Source organism: Heterocephalus glaber, unplaced genomic scaffold (genome assembly GCF_053883595.1).
Source record: "Heterocephalus glaber isolate CG9 unplaced genomic scaffold, H.glaber_assembly_v1.0 deba00001582, whole genome shotgun sequence".
Classification (NCBI taxonomy): Eukaryota; Metazoa; Chordata; class Mammalia; order Rodentia; family Bathyergidae; genus Heterocephalus; species Heterocephalus glaber.
Genome location: NW_028258362.1, coordinates 134,480 through 158,241, shown reverse-complemented (window position 1 = coordinate 158,241; position 23,762 = coordinate 134,480). Strand labels below are relative to the sequence as shown.

The following is a 23,762-nucleotide window of genomic DNA, read 5'->3' as shown; positions in this document are numbered from 1 at the left end:
GGTGCAGCCCTTCCACTCCTAAAAACGACGGTTTCAGTTCAGTTCCCCTCGGTCCCAGGGCCTCGGCCCTGTAGTCTTCCACACTGACTAACCCTCCCCATCCAGTTCTGGTAACTGGACCTTGGGCTGATCAAGGCCAGACTCCAACTGACAGGCCCACTGCCTGCAGGCCGCGCCCTCTCAGCCAATGGCGACACCCACTTTCCGGGGCAGGTGCCTGTGCAGTCATGGGCCTCACACTACTCACACAGCTGACCAGGAGGAAAGCATACAGTCCAGTGTTCCAGCTGCACGGGTAATGGAGCCTGAGGGCCCCAGGCCTCGGGCCTCGGCCCTCCCGCTGGGAGATTTTCCAAGCCCCGCATGGAGTCCCCAAGGGGGCAGAGGACGCCTTGCTGGCTCCCCTGGATTGCCAGCCCATCACCTTCAAGCCTGAGGAGATGAAGAAGGCCGGCAAGCTCCAGCAGGCCACGCCGCAGCACATCCAACAACAGCTGCTGGCCAAGCAAGTGAAGGCCTTCTCTGCCTCGGCTGCCCTTGCCCCCGGCCACCTCTGCCCTGCAGCCCATCCACCTGCGGCATCTCGCCGCGACCTCGGCCATCCTGCAGCACCACCTGGCCGCCACCGCCACCATTGGCATCCACCCCCACGCCCACACACAGCCCCCGGCCCACGTGCACCACATCCCCCAGCCCTACCTGACGCCCAGCTCCCTGTCGCACCTCACTCACTCTATCATCCCGGCCACCCGGCCACCTTCCTCGCCGGTCACCCCATCCACATCATCCCCGCCTCTGCCATCCACCCCAGGCCCTTCACCTTCCATGCTGTCCTGCACGCTGCCCTCTACCCCACCCTGCCCGCTCCTGGGCCTGCAGCGGCAGCTACCACCGCCCTGCACCTCCAACCTCAGCACCTGCAGCACCGCCCCTCCCCCGCAGCCCCCCCCCCCGCCAAGCCACAGAAGTCAGGGCGTGGGAGTCTACCGGGATAGGGCAGGCGCCCCGCGGTTCCTCCCTGGGGCTGTGCAGCCAAGAGTGCCAGCCTGGGCACACTGGGCATGCAGGGTCCACTGTCTGGGAGCCAAAGAGTCGAGCTTAGGCTCGCAGGCATGGGCTGGGATTGAGGCTGGCTTTGGGTTTCCTATCAGGGATCTCTCTTCCTCCTTCTGCTGTCCTCCTCTCCTGTGTCCCTGGGCTAGGGAGCTCCTGTCAGTGCTGCCCACAACTCCAGGTCTTCACCTCCACATACCCCCCTCTTGCATCTATCTTCTATCCTGCGCTCCTCTCCTCTTCCGGCCTCAAGACACTCTCCTTGTCTCTGGGCCCCGAAAGGTCCCACGCCATGCACTCCTGAGTTCCAGATGCCCTGCTGCTCCCACTCCGCAGCCTGTGGGCAGTGTCTTCCCTGTCCTCAGTGACACTTTGCCCAGGTGAGGTGGGAAGGAATTCTGACCTGGAAACAGATGTGACCCAGTCCCTCGCCCAGAAGAGGCCTCCGCGTGGCCCCCGGGGAATCAGCCCGCTGCAGACATGCAGGTCTGTGCACGCCCTACCGAGGTCCTGAGTCACGCGGAAGACAGGCAAGTCGGCCCACATCCTGCCGAGGTCCTGAGTCACAGGGAAATCGCCGAATCAACCCGCCGCAGACAGGCAGGTCTGCCCACACATTGCCGAGGTCCCCAGTCGCTCGGAACACACGCTGAATCAGCCCACTGCAGACAGGCAGATCTGTGCACGCCCTACCGAGGTCCTGAGTCACGCGGAAGACGCCGAATCAGCCCGCTGCAAAAAGGCAGGTCTGTGCACACCCTACCGAGGTCCTGAGTCACACGGAAGACAGGCTGGTCTGCCCACATCCTGCCGAGGTCCTGAGTCACACGGAAGACGCCGAATCACCCCACTGCAGACAGGCAGCTACCTGATTCCACATTACCAAGGCGCAGAGGACACCAGACCGCCAGACCAAGGTACTGAGTCCCACTGTTCCTGGCCCAGAGGTAGGGGCTTCTGAGCCGTCGTCCCACTGCTCCTGGTCCAGAGGAAGGGGCTTCCCAGTCACCATCCCTCCCCCTGCTCTCAGCCCAGAGGAGAGGGCTTTTGGGCCACCTCCTGTCCCGCTGCTCCTGGCCCAGAGGAAGGGGCTTCCGGGCCACCATTCCTCCCACCACTTCCGGCCCAAAGGGAGGGGCTTTTAGGTCAACATCCCTACCGCTGCTCCCGGCCCCTGTCCCACCTAACCCAGCTCAGAGGAGGTAATCCGTGCAGGCGCTAACAGACCCACACCCCAGTCAAAATGAGAAAACACATAAATAACTCTCAAAACCAGACTTCCAGATCACCTACAGCAACCCCAAAGGGAAATGAGATGGAACCCTCTGATACTCAACCACCTCTACCCACTGAACTGGCAACAAAAGGGGATCTGGAAAAAATGAAATCAGAAATAATTTCTCAGATAACAGGAGAAATGGTGCCCTTAGTGCAAGACATGATTAATAAATCTAGAAAGGAGCTGAGGAACATGATGGAATCCCAACATAAGAAACAAATGGAATCCATAAAACAGATGCAAATAGATTTCCAGGACATGAAAAACTCCACTGAAAGTCTACACAGCAGAATGAGCCAGTGTGAGGACAGAATTTCAGATATAGAAGATAAGATTGCAATTAGTGACCAGGAAAAGGAAAATTGCTTCAAAATTATAAGGGAATGTGAGAAATCAATCCAGCAGCTGCTAGATGATGCAAAAAAGAATAACATAAGACAGACTGGGCTCAATGAAGAAAACAGGAGAGAGTGCAGATGACATAAAGAATCTCTTCTCAAAAATAATGGCAGAAAACTTCCCAAGCAGGGGAAAAGAGCTTGACATACAGATAAGTGAGGCATATAGGACTCCAAATAGCCTTGATCAAAAAATCTACACATAGGCATATAATTGTTAAGATTCCAGCAACACAACAGAAGAACAAAGTTCTCCAAGCAGTCAGAGAAAAGCAACAAATCACATACAAAGGAAAGCCCATCAGAATCACAGCAGACTTCTCCACACAAACCATCAAGGCAAGAAGAGCTTGGAGTGACATATTCCAAGCCCTAAAAACAGCCTCCAACCCAGATTGATGTACCCTGCAAAACTATCTTTCAAAATGGATGGAGAAATAAGATACTTTCATGACAAAGAGCACCTTAGGAACATCGTGAATACCAAAGCAGCACTCCAAAGAATTTTACACAATAGCCTAGGAACAGACATTGAGGATCACAACCCCAGGAAGCAAAGCAGAATGAACCCATCTGGCATAACAAGAAATTAAATGTAAAGGGGGAGAAGCCAACAAAAAGAAAAAGTCATGGCAATGACAAGTCAATACGTTTCAGTTATAACCATCAACGTTAATGGTCTCAATTCACCAATCAAAAGAAACAGACTGGCAGAATGGGTCAAGAAGCAAAATCCAACAATATGCTGCATACAAGAAACACACTTAATTCAAAAGGAAACTCATAGACTGAAAGTGGAAGGGTGGAAAACAATACTGCATGCGACAGGAACCCGAAAAAAGGCAGGAGTAGCTATCCTCTTGGCAGATCAAGTAGATTTCAAACCAACACTAACTAAGAGAGACGAAGAAGGACACTACATCCTTGTAAAGGGAAGAATCCAAGAGGAAGAGATGACAATCATAAATATCTATGCACCAAACACTAGTGCACCCAACTATATAAAACAAATACTAACAGACATGAAAAGTCATATATGCACTAATACAATTGTAGTGGGGGACCTCAACACCCCACTGTCACAAATAGATAGATCAACTAGACTGAAAATACGTAATGAAATACTAGAACTCAATCGAACTCTTGAACAAATGAACTTAACAGATGTTTACAGAGTCTTCCACCCCACAAAATCAGAATACACATTCTTCTCAGCTCCACATGGGTCATTCTCCAAAATAGACCAAATACTCACACATAGAACATGTTTAAGTAAGTGCAAAGGAATTGAAGTTATCCCCTGTGTATTATCAGACCATACTGGGATGAAATTGGAGATCCATAGCAAAAGAAACTCAAAAAATGTCATAAACACGTGGAAATTGAATAACACACTTCTGAATAACCAATGGGTCACAGAGGAAATTAAAGAAGCAATCAGACAGTTCCTTCAATTAAATGACAATACAACATATCAGAATCTATGGGACACAATGAAAGCAGTCTTACGAGGGAAATTCATAGCAGTGAATATGCATATTAGGAAAACAGAATGAGCCCAATTAAACAACCTGATGCTGATCCTCAAGCTTCTAGAAAAAGAAGAGCAGGAAACCCCAAAGCTCACACAAGGGAGGAAATTATAAAGATCAGAGGAGAAAACAATGCAATGGAGACTAAGAGAACAATACAAAAAAATCAATGAAGCCAAGAGTTGGTTCTTCGAAAAAATCAACAAAATTGTCAAACCTTTAGTCAACCTTGTCAGAAAAAGGAAAGAAAAGGCCCAAATCCATGCAATTAGGAATGAAAAAGGTGAAATCACAACAGACCCAGCAGAAATTCAGAGGATCATCAATACCTATTTCCAGAACCTATACGCCAATAAGATGGACAACACAGAAGAAATGGACAGATTCCTAGATACATATAAATTACCAAAGTTGAATGAAGAAGACCTAAAAATTCTGAACAACCCAATATCAACCAATGAAACTGAAAATGTAATTAAAAACTTATCAACTAAGAAAAGCCTGGGCCCTGATGGCTTCACTGCTGAATTCTACAAGACATTTAGAGAGAAACTGCTGCCGCTACTGTTTAAACTCTTCAATGAAATTGAAAGGGAAGCAATACTCCCAAATTCATTCCTGGAAGCAAGCATCACCTGGATCCCCAAAGCAGAGAAAGACCCAAACGAAAAGGAGAACTATAGGCCAATGTCACTAATAAAAATAGATGCAAAAATCCTTAATAAGGTAATGGCAAACAGAATGCAGAAGATCATCAAGAAGACCATACACCCTGAACAAGTGGAATTCATCCCAGGGATGCAGGGATGGTTCAATATATGAAAATCAATCAATGTAATACACCATATCAATAGAGCCAAGGACAAAAACCATATAATTATCTCCATAGACGCAGAAAAAGCATTTGACAAAATCCAACATGCATTTATGATAAAAACCCTACAAAAAATTGGAATAGATGGTCTCTACCTCAAACGGATAGAAGCCATCTATGAAAAACCAACAGCCAATATCATACTAAATGGTCACAAACTGAAATCCTTCACACTCAAATCAGGAACAAGACAAGGATGTCCACTATCACCACTCTTGTTCAATATAGTTCTGGAAACATTAGCCACGGCAATTAGACAAGAGAAAGAAATAAAAGGAATAAAGATAGGTAATGAAGAAATCAAATTGTCATTATTTGCAGCTGACATGATACTCTATATAGAAGACCCCAAGAACTCCACCAAAGTCTTCTAGACTTAACCAAATTCAGTGAAGTAGCTGGTTACAAGGTCAACACACAAAAATCAATAGCTTTCCTCTACACCAATGACAGACTCACTGAGAGAGAAATAGGGCAAATAATTCCTTTCACAATAGCATCCAAAACCTGAAATACCTAGGAATCATCCTAACGAAAGAAATCAAAGACATCTTCTCTGAAAACTATGGCACTCTGAAAAAGAGAGGTTGAAGAGGATATCAGAAAATGGACAGACATCCCCTGCTCCTGGGTAGGAAGGATTAATAGAGTGAAAATGGCCATACTTCCAAAACTGCTATAGAGATTTAATGCAATTCCAATTGAGATCCCAGCAGCATACTTCATCAACCTCGAGAAAACAATCCAAAAATTCATTTGGAGCAAGAAGAGACCCAGAATAGCAAAAGCAATTCTAGGAAACAGAGACATGGCAGGGGGTATCACAATCCACAACCTGCAGCTCTACTACAAAGCTACTGTGATAAAAACAGCATGGTACTGGAAAAGAAACAGACTTGAGGACCAGTGGAACAGTTAGAAGATGCAGAAACAATGCCAGACACACTCAGCCATCTCATCTTTGACAAAGGAGCCAAACACCCTCACTGGAGGAAAGATAGCCTCTTTAATAAATGGTGCTGGAAAAATTGGGCTTCAATTTGCCAAAGATTAAAACTAGACCTATATCTCTCACCATGCACTAAACTAAAATCAAAATGGATTAAAGATCTCAATATTAAAATAGAAACTCTGAACCAGTTGGGACAGAGGTTAGGTAGAACCCTTGAAGACATCGGTGTAGGAAAAGATTTTATGAACAAAACCTCAGTTGCCCGTGAACTAGCACAAACAATCAACAAGTGGGATCTCTTCTTATTAAAAGGCTTCTGCACAGCAAGAGAAACCACCAGCAGTGTGAAGAGACAACCCACAATGTGGGAAAAAATCTTCACCTGCTCTTCCTCAGACAAAGGTCTACTATCTCGAATCTATACAGAACTTAAAAAGATCAGACCTCCCAAATTTAAAGACCCAATCCAAAAACGGGCATCTGCAATGAACAGATATTTCTCAGACAAAGCAGTAGAAATAGCAAATAAATACATGAAAAAATGTTCAACATCACTGGTCATTTGAGAGATGCAAATGAAAACAATGCTGAGATTCCACTTCACTCCAGAAAGAATGGCTGCTATGATGAAATCCACCAATAACAAATGCTGGTGGGGATGTGGGGAAAGAGGAACCCTTGCTCCACTGCTGGCGGGAGTGTAGACTGGTGCAACCACTATGGAAATCAGTATGGAGATACCTCAAAGAACTAGGACTGGAAGTCCCATTTGACCCTGCTATTCCACTGCTGGGGATCTTCCCCAAAGAATTAAAAGAATCCTAGCACAGTGATATATGTGTGCCCATGTTCATAGCAGCACAGTTTATAATAGCTAAAACTTGGGAACAGCCCAAATGCCCATCAACTGGAGACTGGATAAAGAAAATGTGGGTTTTTTATAAAATGGAGTACTACTCAGCCATCAAAAATGAGAAATTAGAGACATTTATAGTTAAGTGGATGCATATTGAGGCGATACTCTTAAGTGAAATAAATAGGACACACATCAATAAATACCAAATAGTTTCTCTGGTGTGAGAAACTGAAAGTGTAAATAAGGACTAAATGTATAATAGGTAATGTGAAATAGGAAGAAAAGGGGCAAAGGGGAAGGAATTTGGAGGGCTCGTGTAAAGGATAGAAGGGAATGGGTTTAAAATGAGAAAATGGAAAAATAGGAACAAAATCTTTGTAAATAGGGAGGAATGGAGGGGTTGAAGGGAAGGCTGGGCAAGGGTGAAAAATAAGAACCAAGAGAGACTATGTAAAGGTGCAAATTTCCAATGATGAATGTCATTATATTGTATACCTAAAATGTACCAATGATTAGAATGAATAATTGATGATGTAAAATAGGAGAAAAGGTCCAAAGGGGTAGGGGTAGTGGGAGGGGCAGGGGAAAGGAAAGAAGGGAAACGAAAAATGCTGAGAAATGGAAAAAATGGAAATAAAGTCTTTGTAAATAGGGAAGGGTGGAGGGTGTGAACGGAGGGCTAGGAATGGGAAAAAAAATAAGAACCAAGATGCATTATGTAAGGGTACAATTTCCAATGAGAAATGTAATTGTGTTGTATACCTACAATGTACCAATAAAAGAAGTTAAAAAAAAAAATGAATGATTCCAGGGCTGGGGCAGGAAAACTACAAGACATGCCTCAAATATTTTGATAAGGCAGAAACTGACAAAACACTTAAAAAGTCATGAGGATGTATTCCAAACACACAGGAGTCAGCAAATCTGATATCATCTGAACATCAGAAAAAGATAATAGATCATAATTCATTAAATAGAAAACCATGAGCCCATACTGATACTGGAGAAGCCAAAATTCTTCCTTATCCTAAAATGCCAGGTAATAAATACAGAAGATATAATGGGAGTTAGGAAACCAGTGGATGATCAAACTGATACCACTGTAATAATCAAATTTAACACCACGAATACTAGGGTAAACTTATCACATGTGTGTCTTGATGAGATACACCAAGATCATAATGAAAAACGCATTTGTTCCTTGTCACAAATTTCTGGCACAGACCTCCTAAAATTTAGAGAATTTCTGAGTGACAGGAGAGAATTTTGATATCCATAAAAAGATCCCCCCAAATATGGCTGTGTTCATGATGATGAGATGGCTTATCTAGGAGTGGAGGGTGTACAGGCTTAGGAAGCTCTAGGATGGGCTGGGCAGGTGAGTAAAGGGTTAGAACTGTCAGTCCCACCACCAATATTTGGGAAGCTAAAGAGGCTGCAGATTGAATCCAGCCACCAATGACCAATAATTTAATCAATCCTGCCTACTTAATGAAACCTCAATTAAAAACTCAGAAAATGAGGTTGAGAGAGCTTCTGGCTTGCTAAACCTATGAGGGCCAGGCGTTCTGGAGAGAGCCAGGAAGCTCTGTGCCCCAGGTCCACACACCTTGTCCTGTGCAACTCTTCCATTGGGCTGTTTGTAACGGTATAATAAGATTGAAACTGCAAAGATAGGGCCTTCCTGGGTTCTGAGAGTCTTTTTATCAAACTACTGAATTTGAGGATTGTCATGGACACACCGAACCTGCAGTCAACCTGGAGGAAGAGTCATCTGGGGGTTCCTGTAAGGAGTGTGGGAGCTGGGAATTCCTGTGGGTACCCTGGGGATCCCATGTGGAGTTGGTGTCTGAAGACAGGGCAGTCTTGTGGGACTGAGAACTTAACCTGTAGGGTCTGTGCTGTAGGGTCCCAGATCAGAACTGAATTGGATTATGGGACACCTAGCTGGTGCTGGAGAATTTGTTGTTGTTTGAAAAAACAAACAACATGAACGTTAACATCTATGACAATGTTCCTAAAAGAGTCTAGTTTAAATTTATTTATGAAGGACATTCTACAAATAACTAGCCTATTTGCTCCAAAAATGTCCAAAGTCAAAAAAGATGAAGAAATGCTAAGATACTGTTCCAATTTGAAAAGAAACTGAAGAGATATGACAAGAATGTGCAATATGTAATCCTGGATTAGATCCCAGATCATAAGGAAAAATAATACATATATGTTATTTATTAATGGGATAATTGACAAAATTTTTGCTCTGGACTAGTAAAGGTATTGTATCAAATTAGAGAATAGCATTATATCAATGAAGAGCACAGAATTTCCTAATTTTGATTAACTATCATGAGGCGTGTTAGAGAATATTATTATTAAGAAATAGGGCAGGGATTTAGCACAGTGGTGCTGCCGCCTGCCTCACAAATGTAAGGTCCTGAGTTCAATCCCTGGTACCAAAAACTAATACAATAAAATAATGAAACATATTTCTTATTATGTTGTTCAAAAAATAAGTGTATATTACTTATACTCATTACAAAGTGTGAGAAAGGAAATGATAAAGCAAATGGGTCAAAAAACAAGTAGAGAATCTGAAAGGTATATGAAAATTTCTTATACTTGCAAGCCTTGTAAATTTTCTGTGAATTTCAAGGAACAGCAAAAAAAAAAAGAAAAAAGGAAAAAGAAGGAAATAACATGAAGGACTTGCAAATCTGAAGGTTCATTTTCTCCCACAAAATGGTACTTTTATGATGTCAACAAGTAATTTGAACACTGAACAAGCACAGATACAGCCGCTTCCAAAATGTGTTCCTTAGGGCACAATTAAACACCATAGAGTTTAGTAGATTTACCTAAGTTAAAACAGTTGCTAGCTTGCTTTCTTCTTACAAAATTTATTTTGGGAATAATTTTATTCAAGAGTAATTTGCTTGAGAGAGTTCATATTACTTTGGAAAAGTATCTTGATAAAACAAAAAAAACAACCTTGAAGTAGAAAAGGAAACCTGCAGGGTGAGAGAAGGTGAAGATTTGTTTCTCTGGAGAAATGATGAAGGGAAGGGAAGAGGCACAGGCTACATGCTGAAGGCCAGGCAGGAGGAAATGTGAGCATTCCCTGAGAACTTCTGTGTTCTCTCCAGAACTCCAGGCGCCAAGGAGGGTCTACCTGGAGAAACAACAGAGTCTGAGATTTGCGTCCCAGTTAAGAGGGATGTTTGAACAACATAAATCCTTAAGACAGGGATTCTTGGGGAGGCTTAAGACTTCCTCCTTAGGACACAGAAACAAGGTCTTCAAAGCAATGCTTTATTGGTATTGGGTAATAACTAGTTTCTCATAGGAGAAAAACAACAAATTATTAAGTTAACATCTTCTTATATATTAATATTTTCTTATTAGGAAGAGTTTTGGTGTCTTATTGTTATTAATAAGGGCCCTGCCACAGTTAAGAAGTTGTACAATCAGCAGATGCAGGTGACATGTGATGCATCAATATACAGGCAGCATTTACCAACTAATCCTTTTAATGATATTTGTGGTCCAACAGAACCACTGCTCGAAGTTGTGGGTGTTGCCTTATAATTTAAATGTTATAAATATTATTATCAGAAATAAAATAATTGTACTTTCAACTTTGTGTCATTCTATATTATTTTCTGTAGCAAAGTTTTAAAAAATGAATCAAATATTAGTAATTCTTACAATTAAGTTATTTCTATTATTATATTTTTTCAATTTTCTGCTTCAATCTGAGCATTATAATATTTCATACCCAACTCTTGGTTTTCCTCTACTACCTTTAAAACATTCTGTGGTCAAATAATTTTAAGAAATAAATGGTGTAGCATTTCTACAGATGAAAGTTTAAATAGGGCCCAGAAGACATTAGAAGGTATTTTCACAAAATGACTACTTTCGTAAAACATGACGAGACAGTATTTTGATGATTAAAATTGTGAGTGAGACTAAATTATCCATTAGACAACAGACTTCTTCTGCTAATACAATGCAAATGACATCATAATGTAAGTCAGATTGCAGATCAACTCCCAGAACTTATAACGAAATTCTTAGAGATGAATGAATTTATTTGTAAGACCACTATAAATACAGGTCAGGGGACCATGGGTAAAGTGGCAATGTGAGGAATTCAAAGGCTAAGGCTTCACTCTGGTAGCAGTGCAAATCAAGGACCTTGGTTGTTTAGGTGCTGGTACAAGAATTAAACATTATTAACTGCAAAACAAAAAATACATTGTCAAAACTTTAAAAATGCTAAGTAGATTAAATAATATCTGTGACATTGCATAACTGTCAGGCCTGGAGACAGGCAGGACCACGCAAACAAATGAACGCTTTCTCAGCAAAGCTGAAGAATATTTATGGTCCTACTGTACTTGGGACTGTAGTGCCATTGAAAAGTGGAAACCCAGCTGTCACCTAAGACAGGAAGGGAATTCTGCAAATTTGGCAGCAATCCTTCAGCTGTGTCCTTAATACCCCTCTTGGAGTCAGCTATGGTGTGACGTTACTACAGAGCTCAAAGAGGTCACGGAGACAGCTCCATGAAGACTGATACATTTTTCACAGAAAATCAGAACTGAAAAAATTGCCAATCTTGAACAGATTCTGAAAAAGTAGCTCAGGATTTAGCCTACCTGAATGATCATATCTTGAATCCCAGTCCCTCAGTATTCTGTACCACCATCACTATTCAGTCATCCATTTTAACACCTGAGTCATCTTTGATTTCTCTTTTCCCCTTTCTTCTACCTCCTATTAGCTCCCAACTTCAGCAGATTCCAATTCAACTGAAACCCATTCTTTTATCTCTCAGGCCACAGTGCAGTTTGGGTTCTCAGTTCTTCATACTTAGATTGTTAAAAGAATCTTCTATCCTCCCAGCTTCTAGTATTTTTCTTTCTAATTCATTTTATGATCAGAAAGATGAAAACTCATCCTTCTAAGGCACAGTTTTAATTATACTGGTCCCCCTTTCAAAACATCTTCAATTATTCCTCTTGGCTGAGTCACGGCTGGCTCAGCCTGCCATCTGAGGCCCCAGTACATTCCTGGCCATGCACCCATAGCTCCTTCCGGTCTGTTCTGACTCTTACACTTACATTTGCATGGTCCATCTTCCCTGTCTCTTCTTCAAACTTCCAGCTCTAACATTCAAACCCCGTATGCTTCCCAGGATCTGTGTCATGCCTTGTGTCCTGGAAGATACCTTTCTCAAGCTCCTGGACTGGGCGGCATATTCTGCTTCTCTGAACTGGACCACAGTTTCCTTGGCACTTACGATAATCTGCCAGAAAGTTGAAATATCTGCTAGAAATTCTATTTATCTATGGCATCAACTCTTATTTTTATCCAACCCATATTTATTAAGACTTCTCTGCTGGGCACTTTAACAGGCCCCAGGAATACAGAACACAGCAATTAAGCCTCTTCAACTTACATAAAGCAAACCAGAATTAACAATGACTCTTCACAGGGCACTGTGAAGTAGGGAGCTAGCACATCTCTTCAGTCAAGGCACTAGAAACTACTTCACAAACATACAAAGTATCATTTCATTAAGATGCTTTGTTTAGCAGTTACAATTCTAATTATAAAAGGGATTATTTTAAATGGGAATTTGAAGAAGTTTAACAACGTAATCTTTAAATCATAATTAAAGTCCTGTGCATAGCTGTAGCAAAAGTATCGTGCTTGCTCAGGCAGCACATATACTAAAAAGTAGAAGCATCATCTTTCCACTGAAATATTTCAGTGCAAAATCTTCCATTTAAAAAAAAGACACCTTCAAGTTTATTTGTTTAAAACTCAAAGGAAATAGAAGATGGGTTGAAAGAAAATCAGACTTTCGTACCCATGGGGATGAATGAATTTGATTTACTGAATGAAGATGATGGAGTGAAGGAATGAATAAAAAAGATTATGGGGTTGTTTGCGGTTTTTTGACAGTTTTGGAGCCTATCATTTCAGAATCTCAGTAAAATTATCTTCCATTGTGATTAAGTAAATGAACATGGTAAGATTTCCCTCAGACTCATATCCTTGATTGAACCGCCAGAGAAGAAATTGGAATTTAAAAGATGATAAAGTTCTTACTATACATTTAATTTCAAAATGCATATAAAAATTATTACATCGCACTTCAAACATTCCCTCCATTCACAATCGTGGTCCAATTTTCCAGGCATTCTCTTCCCTACTGCCTGCCTGAAGTTCCTACTTACCTCATATGCATCTTTGATGTTCAAGGGCTCACCAAATGCTGCCACATGTCCCACAATGCCTTTGTTCCACTCCAAACGGATACAGTTATTTGAAGCTTCTTCCAGTGTTGAACCTTCAGCAACATCAAAGAGGCGGCTGATAAGAAACTTGTCATTGGAGCTGTCCTCACAGACAAGGAATAGGGAATAACGGTCAGCGGCAATGAGTCCATGGATATGTAAGAAAATTTTGTGGCATAAGGCTGTGACATCCAAATGACTAGAAATATCTTTCACTAATTCCAAGAGTCTTGAGCACTGGTCCCCTTCATCATTATCGAGCCTCGGGGGGGTTAGAGGCATCTGTTCCTTCTTCTCTGAGTCAGAAAGGAAGCTCACAGTTCCCTCAGAATCTTTGACAATGATGGGTCTGAGAGGGCGGTCGAATTCTGAGGCAGAAATTTTCCTGGTTGGTGTTGCAGGGGCACTGGTGTCTGCCCGAGGACTCTGCTGTGAGGGGCAGGAGCAAGACTCAGCGTGGCTTCGGGTGCCTTCCTTGCACACAGGGATGGTGTGAACTCTTTCAGAAAACCATGCATTGACCATTTCTCTACAGAACAGAACAGGCAGACAATTAGGTATTTGAAGAGGAAGGCTAGGACCCCTGAAAGCCACTAAACGTCTTCGGTGTAGGGTCATAGTCACTCTTCTTAAATTCTCAGCTATAGGATAAAATTGATACTGCCTCTTTGGGTGTCAAGCAGGCATTATCTAACAAATTTTAAAATGCATCTGTCCTTTGTTCCAGAAAGTGTATACATGTGGCAAAGAGGGTACAAGGATACTCTGAAACTGTTTTCTATAACAAAGACAAGCAGCAACCTAATGCCACCCATAGAAAACTGACTAACATCATAGCACATTTATATAATGGAATATCAGGCTGATACTAAACAGTGATTATATGTACTGGTATAAATAACCTCCAAGGGGCTGATGTGTAGCTTAGTGGTAGTTGTATGTGCTTAGTATGCACAAATCCCTGGGTTAATGTGAACATGTATGATATAAAGGTAAAATGTAGAAGATGGGATTCAAGAAATCTGGCTGGTAGTTCTGAACAATCACTTCTATGGTCTAGGGTAGGATCTCTACTTTCCATTCTCTTCCTTGACACTTGGTATTCTTAAAAGTATATACTAAACAAAAAGCATCATTTTGTCTAAACTTGTTGAGGCAAACATTAACACTATGAAGCTAACTGAAATGGCTGACTCAAACCCATTCTACTATTCAATGGCAAAACCAGAAATCAAATTCAGGTTTCCTATTCCAGATACTATGGCCTACAAAGAGTACAAAAGTTCTCAGAGGATTGATGGTTGTCATGAAGAAGGCACTCCACAAATCTAGTTGAATTTGAAAATGAAAATCAAATTCAAGCAGAGAAGGCATAAAGGTGAATAAGATCACGCACAGTAACACAGTCTTTAATTTTATCCTTTGTATCAGATCATGAAGAATGGCACACTATTACACTGAGGTAAAAACACTGTTCCAAAGGATTCAGAGAACAAAGATTTTTGAGAATAGTATCCTTAAAAAAAAATGAACTGCATCCCATTATGTCTGTTTCTTTAGAAACAGGTCATGTTTTATATATTGAAAGCAATCCCCTGAAAGGAATGTATAATGAATGTGTTTGATAGAAGAGACATTCTAAGGGTTGACAGATTTAGCAAATAAAAATACAAGACATTGGCTGAAATCGAGTTTCAGGTAAACAATGAATAATTTTTATTAAAAATAAAATCTGGAATTCAAATGTAACTGGGTATCCTCTGTTTTGTCTGGCAGCTCCTGTCATTCTACATTGTTTTTTCTCAAACTGAAATTGTTGGTAAATAGACAACAAAGTTCTGTGCAGAACACCAATGAGTTACAGACCCTCAGATTACTAATTTCATCACGGTAAGAGTTCAAAGGACAACCACATTATGGTCCTGCATATGATAACTGGACTTTTTGAAAGTTCTTGGATTAACAGTTTATGATAAAACTAGAGTGTAAAATTCCTCCTTAAATCAAGCTCTTTTACTTCACTTTCAAAACCATACCATATAATATATTCCAATGGGGGTGGTAGGGGTTGCAAGTCTTTATCCTTTAATTGTATAGTCATTAATTGCTAATGATTCTTGGGATTGTAAAGCTCTGAGGGGCTGTTTTTAGCTGTGAGTTCTGGGTTCTAATTTCAGCATTTGTTATTAATGAAATGTGTGACTAGTGGCAAGCAAGTTTCTTCCTTTGAGTTGCAATTTCATCCTCAATAAAAAGGCAAAATACCGTTAGTTCTGACCTCTTTATTAAGTGTAAGTCGCTGTCTTCAGCAAGGTATAAATTCAATACCAAACTAGCAAACACAGGATAACTGTAGTTCCAGCTACAACACTACACAGATGGGATGTTGAACCAATCATAACTTCCCTGGGGCTTATTTTCTGTGAAGATCAAGTTCTTCCACAGTAACAGTGGGCTGGAGTATCAACAGGCCATTAAGACCCCACAACAGTTTATATTATCAACAGGCCAAGGAGGAGGTGACTCTTGGGTCAGACAACTCACATGCCCTCTTTCTGCCCCTCAACTTCCTCTTTGTCAAGCAGCGGGAAAATCTCCTGACTCTTTTTCTCCCAGAACAGGGCTGATGTAGAAGACAAATTACAAAATATATGTGGAAGCATTTCAAAATCTCCTTAGAAACTGAAATCAAATTCAAGAAGTGGAGGCATAAAGTGAGTAAGACCAGTATATGAGAGATCTCCTAACACTTAGTACTCATTTCAATGGAGATACCAGGAGGGCCTGGGTAAGGAGAAAACATCATTCATTTCTTCGTCATGTTCCCAGTGGTGCAACCCCATGGGCGGATGGGGACTCCAAGGTTTCTGGGTATAGGTAACTTTACCTACATGCCTCATAAACACTCAAGGTGCTTAGCTGAAGTAGATAGTTCAGGATGTCATTTTTTGCCAAATCCGCTAAGTTCTTTTTTAAGAGTTTAAATTACACCATAGCCAACTAAGCAAAAAGAATGAAACAAAAACAAGAACCACTGAGGTGTTTTCATTTTTTGCTACAAGCACTAATAATTTAGTGTTTAACTTTCACGTATAACTGCGTCTTTGCTAAATGCTCTGCAAACTGTTTCAAGTCTTTCAGTTGATTTAACTTTTACAAGGTTGTTAATGAAAGACAACAGATCCTAGGTGCTTGAAAGAAAGTCTGGGCCAAGGGAAAGGCAATGAAAACGGATGCCAAGAATCTATAATCAGTGACAAGATCCTGATGTTGAACATCTCATCCACATCTTTCCCTTTCCTCACCAAAATCTGTTTTACTATCCTCTAGTCACCTACTTCCTACCTTATTTTATGACACCAAAAAATTCTTACCTCATAAACAAATTCTATTATACATCTGTTTTAAATGGTAAAACTAAATTTGTTTTGTTTTTCAACTTTTACAATGTTTTAAAATTATTGGAGAAACCACGAAGGATACCCGAATCAGTGTCAGGAGTGATTCTGGTAGCACTAATGTGGATATCACTTATGGTGCACACTTGTGTATCCCAACGATGATGTTCTAAGTTAAGGAACTCTTTACCACCCCGAGCACCCCAAGCATAATCTGTATTAGTTAGATGACAGGAAGTAAAGCCAAATGGAAGCTGTCAAAAATGGGCCACAAGTTCTTGTCATAAAAGTGATTTAAATTTTAAATCCTCAACTTTTTAAAACAATGAATCCAATCAGAAATATATTATCCTAATATTCTACTTTAGGGAAGACTCTTGTAGCTCAAATCGCTCATAGAATAATGACAATATAAAAATCAGCTTCACTGAGATGATGTTTAATGCATTTTGATTTCAAGAAGCTGCTACAGCACCAACAAGCGGTACCCTTAAAGATAACGGTGCAATGTGGACAGAGAAGAGGGGAAAACTCAGGAGTTCATGCAGAAGTCTGGCTCCTACAGCTGCTATGTGTTCGTGTCAATGATTCTGGGTCTTCAACATGTGGAGGGGTGAATCAATTCACTCGTGACTAATCAAGAAAAAGAGCAAAGGAATTCTAGGGGAGAGGAAGCTTAGAAGATGAGTTGTTCACAACAGTTTTTAGGAACAACTTTACTTTAGCAAAGTTACATATGTGGCAAAAATAAAATGCTACATACTTCATTCCACATATACTATTTGTTCCATTTTTAAAGTATATGAAAAGTGATAGCATTTTTAAAATGACAGAATCTGGGCTGGAGATTTAGCTCAGTGGCAACACACGTGCCTTGGAAGTACAAGGTCCTGAGTTTGATCCTTGGTACCGAAAAAAATAAAATGACACAATCAATCAAGTTAGTGATTAAATTAAACAGTGCCAAGCTAGTAACACTTTTTAATGGATTTTTAGGTAGGTATAAGTATGCAGACCGAGTATGCTTCATCTCATATTCTCTAAACATTTTATAATTTGGGTTTTAATATTTTTTGAAAACAATGAAAGGTCACACATACTGTGTGAATAATCCAAACTTCCACTTTCCAATTTCTCATATTCACTGGATTATTATAATTGCATCACAGGAAAGAAGACTACAATCTACAGTTTCTGTTTTAGAAACTTCTCACTAGATTGCTCATAGCTCCTTCCAAATGACAACTATCTGAAAGTATTAGATGGAAACACTAAATGCAAACCTCACTGATAGAATACAGGGAAGAAAGTTCTCCCACAGCATTTCAAATATGATTTGCTAGCAAAAGGAATATATACATGTACACACACTCACACACACAACACACACCTCTGTGTCCTTAAGGGACCATGTGGCAAGAACTTTATGTTTTATCAAAGTCAAACTACTCATTCATATTATACAACAAGTCGAAAGACAGAAGTGTCTCAAAATACATATTCAATATACCAGATGTTTTGTAAGAAAATTAATTAAAATTCTGATATAAACCTAATAACCTTAATGAGTTAAAAATATAATTAGATAAAACCTTCTTGTGGAGCAACTAGTTTAATGTGTCTTGTACTTTTGCCTAAAATAATATATCAAAGGATAAAAATTCTTTGAAAATATACTGTACTTAGGATATTTTTTTCTAATACTAAAAATATAATTGTAATAGCTTGGTCCCTAAATTTTCAAGCTACTCTATTTTAAAATGTCATTTGCGATTTCCCACTTTTTATACTCTAAAATTATATATGGAAACTATACTCACTTGGGCAAAGTCTCCAAACACATCATTAAGTAATGTGTGAGCACATCAAGAGGCCAGAAGAGAAACTAACCTCTTCTGAGTTACATTCCTTGTGGCATTAACTCTATGAGTTTTTACTTTGCTTTCATTAAGACCGACTCTGAACTTCAGTATAGTGTGGCGCCTCATAAGGGCTTTGGTGGGACAGACTTAGATTTCAACCCGAGACCACTTCTCTCTAAGAATAGGACATTAAGTATATTATTTATTCTCTCTGAAAAATGGAGATAATGACATTTATCTCATAGCGTTCTTAAGAAGATTAAAGAAAATGATGCACATTAACTGATAACATGAAGACTCACATACAGTGTTTAATACATGACAGCTAGTCTCAGTTGAACATGGAATATAGTATATTTTTTTAAAGTTGATTAGTTTTTTAAATAAAGACAACCTTTTCAATGGGCTAAACAGAATAACTAGATATTAGCCACACTTCCTTTTAAGGTCTAATTTTTAAAAAATTACAGAAACCCTGTATATAAAAAAAAATTGGTTCAATTTTTTTCAAATTAAAACTGAAAAAGAAATGGACTTTCCACATTAATAGCTATACTTGTGTATGACATAATTTTCTGATTTTACATAAATATTAGGAAATGAACATTTAGCTTAGAAAAATCAATGTAAGAATGTAAAATTTTTTCAGTACTACTTAGAAATTAATTCTTTTCAAGAAATTCATTTGGAGATCCCCCAAATATCAAAGATGCAACTAACAACAAATATAAGAATATATAAAATAATTATCTATGACAAAAGGTCACAGCAACATTTTATAATAATAACTTAGCAATAATTCTAAACTGTAGCCTACTTTTAATATTTGATATAACAATGCTTAACCCTCTGCCAGAGGCCATTTGAAGACTAGAGTTGGCCTGGTTAGTTCTTACCCAAAAGGGCTTATTTGGGAAAATTCTAAAAGGAAGGTAACACCACCTCTGGGCTCAAGGATGGCCAATGCACAATCGCATGAGCAGTAACTTTTAGGAGAGATTTCCACGGTGCCTCAAACAAAACAGAAGAAAAAGTTGCAGGCCCGAATAACCCCTAAAACACAAGCATTTTCATGTCAATAAGTCTACTACTAAAATGTTATCCCTTTTTACTTTCTTTTCAATGCTTTTTTCATCAGTCTTCTCACTTAATCACTAGTGCCTGAATTACAAAGAATGAACTAAATATTCTGCCTGGAAAGAATGGTTGTATGAAAATCTGCTAAAATTATCTGTAGAAAAAAAAAATAAAAATAACTCACATAAAACATAATATTGGAGATACTTTCCTATTCTTGGATCCTTACTTTATACAGTTTTATTTATGCTGTTTGCATAATTTGACCTAGATCCTCTACTCAAATTTGGAAAAATACAAGAATGAAACTATTCAATCTGAGAAGTTGATACTTTGCTGTGTTAGTGAGAATCAAGAACTGTTAGCGCTGAGGGAGATTTTTAAGCTCATTTATGAAGCTCTCTGTCTTAATTCTTTACCATCTCAACTCTCACCTTAACGATACAGCTTATTGACTTGAGCCAATCACAAAGTTCATTAGCAGCTAAGCTAAGAACAAAATCTTAGAATCGAGTTCCCATTTCAATTTCCTTTCCAGTATCTTACACAAGTCCAAACCAGACTATTTTCAAACTATCCATACAAAGTCATCTAAAAACAACACACTTAAGGTCCATAAATTCCTATTCTGTGATTCTAATTTAAAATTACTGGAATAGGGAATGACTATCAAAATTTGTGATTATAATTTAGGTGCTAACATTCTCAGTGTAAAAACGGTAAACTACTAAAAATATCACTACTAAAGCAAGATAAGCAAATATGCATTATGTCTTATAATTCTCTTAAGAATACTATGAGGTAAATATCATCATCTCCATTTCCTTAAATTTTTTTTTATTGGTACATTTTAGGTATACAATATGTTTACATCTGTCATTGGGTGCTTGTACCTGTACATGATGTATCTTGGCATCATCTCCATTTTACTCAAAGTAGGTAATGTAACTAAAGTCATCCTCCTGGGTAGTTCTAGAGTTGAAAACTAAGTCTGTCCTATCTAAGACTCTTAAGTAGCATAAATAAAAATAAAGTTTAAAGGTTTCATAACAGTGGTTCCCAACCAAATAATACAGCAAACCCTGGAGGGCTATTTGGAAATGTGTGGGAACAGATATGCTTTCACAATACTGGAGGCACTCCTGGCATTTAGTGTTTGAGGTCCAGGGATTTTGAATGGCCTGAAATGCACCAGACAGTTTCTCTCCACAAAACTGTCACCATCAAATGCCCATATCTTCTTTTAGAACCATGGTTTAGATGAATAAAAGATTAACTGACTCTAATAGTCAACAGAATGAGAGATCTGGGGCACTGCCATGATACCTCCAATAATCTCTACTCCCAGTAATTCACTTGGGTCTGGCATGGTAAGGAAATCAATGCTCTGCCTAACGTTATGTAGTATTTCCAACTTTTCTCCAGCTATAAAAACATCTCAGACATTTACTGGGATCAAATATAAATAAAATGCAAAATCACTTCATATGGTTTTATATTCATAATTTGAGAGTTGGAAGGGACATAATGTTTTGTCATTTTTCTTGCATTCACAACCCAATGGTAAGAAAGATGTGGCTTGAAGGAAAGAAAACCTACTACATCTGAAAGAAAACATAATTACTGAAATCTGTGTGATAAACATATAAATTGATTTGCTTTGCAGTTTAGGTACAGGAGACCGGACTAGATTAGGCTTTCTCAATCCAAAATCCCTTCAAAACAAGTACGTATGAAGTAATGCCCTGCAATTTTAGTGTGCAGGTTTACATTTGTGTTAATGAGAAAATAAAGGAGGTAAATTTAATGGGCAAATATGCTTCCACACTAAGTCAAAGCCCAAAGCTGATTTGGTATGCTATAGGAACGATTGTTCAGGGAGCCCATGAGAGAAGTGAGTCATCCTAGGGCAACTGTAGCAAAGGCTGCCTGACCCCACTTCACTGTTCATTGGAGAAGTAGGGCCATATTTACTGTGCAGGGATGATTTAATGAATGCTGCAAATTTGCATCTGGCTGTAGTTTTATCATTTTTTTCTAAGCAAAAATTTGTTATTACAGTTGCATAAATGCTGTAATGATGATGAAATCATGTCCACTTTTATTTACTCTTCTTTTAAGAATTCTACATTCAACTACGATTAAATAAAAGAAAGTCAACGCTAGATACAGCAGTATCTGGAACTTCTGGGTCCTCTCACATCATTTTCTCTTGGGGATCAGCTCCCCTCTACAAACAAACACACATCCCAAAGGATAGATCACTCTAGGGGCGACCTGCCTGAACAAAGTAGACAATCCTACCTTCCTGGATTCAGTGACTGGTTCAGAGTAGGCAGATGACACAAGCAAGGCCAAAGTATTTGGGGAGGACTGATGTGAATAAGAAGGTACTTCTCTAATATCAGAAATTTAAAACTCATATAAGCTTATCAAGAAGAAATTTTTCCAGCACACAAGTATGTGGAAATATACATCTTTATAAGAGGATTTTAAAAAGCTTTTAAGAATATCAAAATGATTCTTAGGAACTTATGACTCAGTCTTTTATTTTTACCTGCCTTAAACATTAGATTGCAATAAATATAAATTTCTACCATTCAGAGAAAACGAATAAAGCACTTACATTGTAAAATACATACATAATTCAAAATAAGATGAGAATATCAAGTTAGTAAATAAGACTAGAGAGTTTACTAGCAAATGAATGATTCACATCAAAAGACTTTCTTCAATTTTTATTTCTAGGTATGGAGCACTTTTCCCTGAGAACCTGATATGACAGAGAGTTCCAAACCACATCTATCAGCTATAACGCCAGTCAACAGAATCCGCATGTGTGCAGCTAAACTAATTTCACAGGAAGTCCTGCAAAGTCAGTTGGCTGGTCTGCATCCTATATTCAGGAATTAGCCATTTTCCAACCCTCCACTATCAATCAAGTCATTGATTTTATTTAATTGTCCTGGAGTTCTAATTAAAGAATTTTCATCCTAGAAAGAGGTTCTTATCTCACGACCACTTTTGAGAACAATATATATATATATCACCACCTATAGGATTAATAAATTATTAGGTTGAAAAGTGTTTGGGGTATAAACTAATAAATACTACACAGTTCTCTTCAGCTGTTCCAATTTCAAAAGAAATCATTTCTGAGCATGATTAAAAGGCACTAGGCAGTTTGAGCAAAGCCGTAAACTAATTTGTGTTTTCAAATCTAGAGAAACAGGTACATCTTGGTAAGATGCATTCTCTGAAAGTAGATAAGGAGTTAAAGTACAACTATACGATGTGGAAAATGTTTCAAATATTCTAAAAGAAATGATATTAGAGATCAGAGTCAAGTAATCTATTTAGATAGAATTTTTGCTTAGTATAATTAAGATACTGAAACAATGCCTAATCTCGAAGTGCTATGGATGTAATCTCATGAAAATATAGGCAAGTAGGTCTTCAGATCACAAACTGAAAAAAGAGCTATTTAATTTTACAAGAAGCTTAGTAAAAAGTTTGTGTTGCACTAAGCAAATCAATTTACTTCAAGATATTCATTTCACTAATTGCTATTCATTCAATCCACCACAGTATTAGGAATCAGGATCATGTAATTCAGGCCCTAAAATGAGTCTGAATTTAGAACTCTAAAAACATCAGAGTTAGAAGAGCAATGAGAACAAACATTTAAGGGCTTCTATGGAATCTTCTAGGCAGAAAGTATTCAACCCACAAGCATTCTTCAAGGACACTAAAAGCCAACTTAGGACTGGCTATAAGGAATCTAGTTATAAACAATACAAGGAAAAAGGGCCATTATTGCACCAATATTACCACCATAAAATATTATAAATAAAACAAAAGTCAGGCTGGGCCAAGGTCTCAGTTTTATTATCTTCAATATCAGCCACTGCTTAACAAAATATGCTTAAAACATCATTTGTTTGAACATTGTGAAAAAGTTTATATTTTCATATAATTATAGAACTAATACTTTCTAAGAATGGAGCACAACATTTATTTTATGTCCATCATCTGAATTAATGTAAATACCTTCCAACTATAATGGCTACTGCTTTTGGAAAGGGGAAAAGAATGACAACGGAAAAAGAAAGAATCCCAAACACAGGAACTGGAAATAACTCATTTGGCACAGCTTTGCAGTGTCAAATAGAA

The 23,762-nt window shown here is 39.1% G+C and overlaps 1 protein-coding gene across 1 annotated transcript in view; it reads right to left on the bottom strand.

The window, feature by feature from the left end:
* Positions 1-9,665: 9,665 nt before the first annotated feature.
* LOC147823445 (uncharacterized) overlaps positions 9,666-23,762 on the bottom strand; it is a 33,963-nt gene continuing 19,866 nt past the window's right edge. Inside the window, exons 3-5 of the mRNA XM_087193234.1 lie at positions 13,193-13,781; positions 12,071-12,255; positions 9,666-10,113 (exon numbers count right to left, since the gene is read on the bottom strand). Coding sequence (XP_087049360.1) covers positions 10,110-10,113; positions 12,071-12,255; positions 13,193-13,781 — 778 coding nt within the window. The 3' untranslated portion in view covers positions 9,666-10,109. The remainder of the gene's footprint in view (positions 10,114-12,070; positions 12,256-13,192; positions 13,782-23,762) is intronic.